This window comes from Pogoniulus pusillus, chromosome 6, assembly GCF_015220805.1.
Source record: "Pogoniulus pusillus isolate bPogPus1 chromosome 6, bPogPus1.pri, whole genome shotgun sequence".
NCBI classification, from domain to species: Eukaryota; Metazoa; Chordata; class Aves; order Piciformes; family Lybiidae; genus Pogoniulus; species Pogoniulus pusillus.
Window position 1 is genome coordinate 14,016,377 of NC_087269.1, and position 6,351 is coordinate 14,022,727.

Genomic DNA, 6,351 nt, shown 5'->3' on the forward strand with positions numbered 1-6,351 from the left:
GTGGGCAGAGAGGACACAGCTCCACAAGAGGAAAATATTTGAAAATTCCTAATCGATTGACCCTGTAAAGTCATTAATGGATTGTTGGTAGTCACTTCCCAGCAGCTGACAACAGGACTACTTTTCACAGCTACCTTTAACAAACCTTCAGAAGTAGTTCATGATGCTCAAGCTGTTGCACACTGGCTTTTAAGTACAGCGCCTGCATTCAAGACAGGTGATGAAAAAAACCAACAGTTTAGCCTGTATTCTGCTTATTTCAAAACCACTTCTGCACTTTCCTTTGTGATAGTTTTCTCAACAGCAATTCTATACATGAAAATGTTTCACTTAGACACATTTAACTATGTTTTAAAAGTAAAAGCGGATACTGGATATCAACAGGGAGAAACTCCTAAATACAGACAGGAACTTGTCCAAGAAGTTCCAATTGCAATAACAAAATCTGTCACAAGATATGCAAACAGCATTTCTTTTAAAAAAAGTTCCTTGAAATAATGCAGACAGCTGAGCCTTTTCATTTACCAGCAAGCTCACAGCTCTGTGGATTCTCCACACTTACAAAGGAAGGAAGGACCTGCTCTGCCGCGCAAGCTGAAGTGCACAGCTTCAGCTGCCTGAACAAAAAACCCTGCTGTTAGAGAAACTGATACATATATTAAAAGCTGATTAGTGTTACAATGTTTCTACTAAGGCAATTTCGTTCAGCAATTCCCTCTTCTAATCCAAATCAACTAATAGTCTGTTCTCTGCCTAGGCTGCCAGCTAACAAGGTGAGTAGCAACAGAAGTCATTCTACTACATCACAAACCAAGCTCCAAGTTTCACCTAGTACGGGGAGAAAAAAAGGTTCCTCCTTGCACAAAAATTTCCTGCACTGGACAGCACTAAGAAGCTGCTACGACCAAAGCTCTCAGCTATCGATGCCAGCTGAGCTGAGAGTCAGAACTGCTAAGTGGAAAATGCTAGGATAAACAAGTCTTCACACTACTTTTTACTTGCAACTGGCCACCACTACCAATAGCAGTTTTTCCTAGTGTTTGAGCTCAAAAAGAAGTGAAGCCTTAATGAGCCCTTTAAGCAAACAAGTAGCAAGGTTTCTTCCCAAACACTTTTTCTCTGCCATTCTTCATTACAGACTTATATTTCCTTCCACTCCACACCAACCTTAAACCACTCTAGTCAGTACTGTTTTGAGCTGTTGATGGAGAAATAATGCTGACTCTCAAATCAAAGTGACTGGAAACTCGTCCATCTTGAATATCTAAGATTAGATATAGGCTTAAAAAAAGACTGATCAGACCACCACTGCAGAAGTGACCTACACTGATAACTAAGAAATTATTTGTATTTTGAGGTGTCAGACTTGAAACATCTTATCTTGGCCCACTGTACCAGTTTCAGTTAAACAAAACCCACAAAATTTAAGCAATAAGAATTAACAGACCATTTCTTGCTAGCATCTTCTTCAGAAGATGACAGCAATAGCTTGGTCGTCAGAGACCACAGGGAAACTATTATTCTGCAGTTCCTCAGGATTCAATCAGATAGAGATGTGCAGGTTAAAATGAACCATAAACAAAGAAGCTGAGTGTTAACTAAACTTTCTGAGTTCTGGAGTAGATTGGTTAATGTCAGGTCCCAGCAAACACTGGGGTGACCTGATCACATTTCTTAGGCCTAAAAGAGGCAGCTGAGCAGCAAAGTAATAGCAAAAAGAAATCCTCTTTGCACAGGGCTATACACTAGACAGTTATCTCAATAGCTAAACATCCAAGTACTTCCTCCATGCCACCCTCACACATAAACAACTGCCGTTACTGGTGTCAGGCACTATGTCAGCAGAGACAGTAAGCAGCAGATTCACAGTCTGTGATAACACTTGGCTATGCAAAGGCAAGAGAAGCTGGCTCTGCCCCATAGGTTTTATGGGTACATGCATGACACGCATTTGGATTGAAGGCTGGAACAAAGATTCATTCTGATCAGTGCTGGCCACACTTGACCTCCAAGCTACAGAAGCCAGAGTTTATCTCCTGTCCAGAAGGGGAAACTCCATCCCTCTCCCCTCTGTAGGAATTTCTCTACTGAGTAACACACGCTCTCTTTTACCATGACCCACTCCAGCCAAAGCCCTCATCAGAAAACTCTCAGGGAAGAAACCCAAGTACATGCTCTTGTCTTCAGTACATCACTCTCCACACCATTCTTCCTGTTCCCAGTGCGTCCTCCCCAAGAACCCACTCCAAAATACACCTCCCAGGCATCCACTTGCATTCTCAATGCCTCCTCCCCAGACCCACTGCACATCTTCAAACGTCTTACACATCTCCCCAAAATAAACACGTAAGCCCTCGTCTCTCTTCCCTTGCAACCACTCTCCCCAATACCGTCACCTCCCCCTCCTCCACCCCATGTGGTGCCCCCAGCCCTACTGCTGCCCCTGAGCCTCCCCCAACCCCGCTACTCATCCCTCGCTCCACTACTGCCTCCAAACCCTCTTCAACCCCACACAAGGCACCAGGCCCCACTACTTTCCACAACCTCATACAAGGCCTCTGGCCCCACTGCTTCACTCCCCAGCCCCACACAAGGCCCTCGGCTCCCTCCAGGCCTCAGCCACGGCCGCCTCACCAGTACTTGAGGATGGCGGTGACCTGAAGCGGGTTGGGCTGGTCGGGGTAGAGGCGACGGCACTCGCCGTAGATACCGTGAAGCCCCGGCGGGAAGAGTGATGGGAAGGAGCTGGACCCGGACCCGGACCCCGAGCTTGAACCCGGCCCGCCCGCGGGAGGACCCCCGCCAGGCCGTACGCCTTCCATGTCCCGGCGGCGGGGACGGCGCGGCGGAGGCGGCTGGTCCCGGCCCGGCTCAGCGCAACCCGCTCAGCCCTGCTCCCAGCCCGACGCGCCTGGACCGGCCCGGCCCAAGCGGCGCTGCGCGGCGCGGAGCTGCGGGAGGAGGGGGCAGGCCCCGCTGCCCGGGCGGCGGTGAATGACACGGAGCCTCCACCAATGGCGGAGCGCCGCGCGGGGGGCGGCAGGGCCACGTCCCGCCTCCGCGCCACGCCGCGCCGCGAGTGCCCCCTCTAGTGGCGGCGCCTGAGTATGGCGTGGGGCGGGGCGAGCGGAGCAGACTGGGGCACGCTGGGGAGCTGCCGGGGGTCCAAACGCTCTGGGGTGGGGTTCTGGGTAAGCCGGAGGGTACCGGCCCCCGCAGGCTTGACTCGGAGGAAAAGAAGGAGTCGCCCCGTGGTAAGGAGGGTTTGAGAGGCCGCGATGGGCAGGGGCCGGTGAAGCACCTTCCCTCGCCCTGCCGTTCCCGGGCGGGAGTTTTGCAGGGCAGGTCCTGTTTGGGGGCAGCTCTTTGGCCGCAGCACCCCTAGCCGCCGCAGTGTTCGAGTCTGTGTCTGTCTTGCCTGCAGAAATGAGGTTGTACATGGCAGAGGCTAGGAAGCTGCTGCTCTGAAACTTCAGGGCTTAAGGCTCAGCACCATCCCCGTACCGTTAGTAACTCTAGGTTTCTGCAGGACCGTGGTTGCGCTTCAGTATATGGCTGGCTACTGGCTTTATTTCCTTTTCTGCTGCACTGACGACTTTAGTTACTGCTATCTTTATACCTTATCCAATTCTCAGTGTGCCTTTATTCTCAATTTGCAGCTTTATGTATCTGTAGGTACCTCAGGCATCTGTGAAGCAATGCAAATAAGTGAAGTCCAAGGGCTGACATCTTAACATATCTACTAAGCACGCTGAAGATCTGGCTTATTTCTGAGCTGCAATTACATCTGTGGTCGTGCAAGGCCTTGTATGGATGTGTGTGTTCAGTAGTCCTACACATCTTTGCCAGAACAGTGTCCTACCGTTTTGGGGTTTTTTAATCAGCATAGAGAAAAAATGAGCTGTAGAGTGGTGAGAGGATAGGACGAGTGCTCCCAATGGTTGCATTTCTCACTTAAGTAGCTGAGAGTTTGTTTTAAAATCAGTATGCACAACATAGCTCTTAGAAGATCACCTATAATCAAGAAATCAGTTAGCAGACAAATTACTGTCCACTGATAAAGGAGGTGAGTGGTTGATTGTCGGGGTTTGAAGAGAGGAACACACGTGGCAGTTGGTATTGTCATCAATCGCTGCTTCCCATAACAAACAGTATTTCACTTGTCCCCTTACTGTGATACTACTTTTTGTGACATCCAATCAAGTCAATTACAGTCAATGGAGTCAATGGTAACTATAACAGAGTCATGTATGAAACACTGTGTTGGCCTAATACACAGGTAATGAGTCTCTCCTGGCATTTACTGAGGCAATACAATACTTGTTTTAAGATAATTTAAACCTTATCTTCCTGTCATATAAAAATCTCTCTTTTCAACTAGGTGAATAGGGAAAATCACTACAGATAAATATCTGAGATGAGACTGTCTGCTTGGGCTAAAGACAAACCACAGAAGAAAAGTCTTGGTATCTGCAGAAAAAAATGCAGGACAAGACAGCTGAGTTGTGAACCAGCTGTCATGTAAACTTAGCAGTAATGAAGTTCATCCTAATTAATTTCAAGACCCAGTGTTGCTTGGAGTTTCGAGTAAATGTTGGACTGGATGATCTTGGAGGTCTCTTCCAACCCTGTTGATTCTATGATTCAATGATTCTATGATTTTAGTATCTTTGTTAGTCATCAATTATTCAAAGTACCTTTAGAAGATGTAACAAATGAAAAACAACAGGGAACATGTTATTTAACAGTAGGATGCCTATATTGTGCATTCTTTGCACTGACACTGGTTTTCTGGTTGCCATGCCTCAAAAAATAGAGAAGCTGGATAATACTCAGAACAGATGTGTTGTGACCATCAGTTTCTGGACATGACCCTGTGAAATAAAAGGGCAGTAAAATGTATTCATTAGTGGTAGGTTCCCTCAACTGAAAGTTATGCCACCATTTTTTCTCTCTTCCTGCAAAAAAAAAAAAAGGGGGGTGGAGGGGGGAAAGGAAATATCTATTAAGCTCGAAAGCAGCCAATTGAAATAATAGAATGCTTTGCATTGGAGAGGACCTTTAAAGATCATCTAGTCCAACCACTCTGCAGTCAGCAGGGACATCTTCAACTGATCAGGTTGCTCAGGCCTCATCCAACCTGATCCTGAGAATTTTCAGGGATCAAGCATCTCCCACCACCCTCATTGTAAACATTTCTTTCTTTTATTTAAAATCTACCTGCTTTTAGTTTAAAACCATTAGCCCTTGTCCTGTTGCAACATGTCTTGCTAAAACGATTGTCCTCATGAATCTTACAGTCTGCCTTCAGGTACTGAAAGACCACTATAAATCTCTCTGGAGCCTTCTTTTCTCCAGGCTGAACAACCCAAATTCACTCAACCTTTCTTCACAGGAGAGGCGTTCCAGCCTCCAGATCATTTTTGTGGTTCTGCTCTGAATCTGCTTCAGCAGGTTCGCGTCTTTTGTGTGCTGAAGACTCCAGAACAGGATGCAGTACTCCACGTGGGATCTCAGAGAGCAGAGGGGGAGAATCGCCTCTCTCTTTCTGCTGGCCACATTTGTTTTGGTGCGATTGGCCTTTTGGTGTGCAAGTGCATAATGCCGGCTCACGTCCAGCTTTTTGTGCACCAGTACCCCTAAGCACTTCTTTGCAGGGCTGCTCTCAATCCCTTCATCTCCCGGCCTGTATGGATCCTGTGCTTGTTGGTGGTGCACAGCCACATACTGTGTCCAGTTCTGGGCCCCTGAGTTCAAGAGGGATATTGAGATATGGGAACGTGTCCAGAGAAGGGTGACGATACTGGTGAGGGGCCTGGAACACAGCCCTGTGAGGAGCCGAGGTTGTTTAGCCTGGAGGAGACTCATTGCTGTCTACAACTACCTGAAGGGGGGTAGTAGCCAGATGAGGGTCGGTATCTTCTCCCAGGCAACCAGCAGAACAAGGGGGCACAGTCTCAAGCTGTGCCAGGGGAGGTCTAGGCTGGATGTTAGTAGGAAGTTCTTCACAGAGAGAGTGATTTGCCATTGGAATGGGCTGCTAAGGGAGGTGGTGCAGTCGCTCTGCCTGGAAGTGTTCAAGAAAAGCCTGGATGAGGCACTTAGTGCCATGGTCTAGTTGATTGGATAGGGCTGAGGGATCGGTTGGACTGGATGATCTTGGAGGTCTCTTCCAACCTGGTTGATTCTGTGACCGCCGCTCACAAGGCTACACTGCAAACGGCGCCTTCCTCGTTCCGCACTCCGCCTCCCAGCATCCCTCATTCCCCGCTGGCCCTCCCAGGGGGCGCAGCGCGGGACCCCGACTACACTTCCCGGCATGCTCTGCCGCCGGAGGAATACATCGCCCGG

At 48.5% G+C, this 6,351-nt stretch overlaps 1 protein-coding gene across 2 annotated transcripts in view; it reads right to left on the reverse strand.

The window, feature by feature from the left end:
- SUFU (SUFU negative regulator of hedgehog signaling) overlaps positions 1-2,963 on the reverse strand; it is a 103,285-nt gene extending 100,322 nt beyond the window's left edge. Inside the window, exon 1 of one of the 2 annotated variants that reach the window (XM_064144491.1) lies at positions 2,635-2,963. In XM_064144491.1, coding sequence (XP_064000561.1) covers positions 2,635-2,822 — 188 coding nt within the window. In that variant the 5' untranslated portion in view covers positions 2,823-2,963. The remainder of the gene's footprint in view (positions 1-2,634) is intronic. The other variant, XM_064144492.1, reaches the window with a different exon arrangement.
- Positions 2,964-6,351: the final 3,388 nt, after the last annotated feature.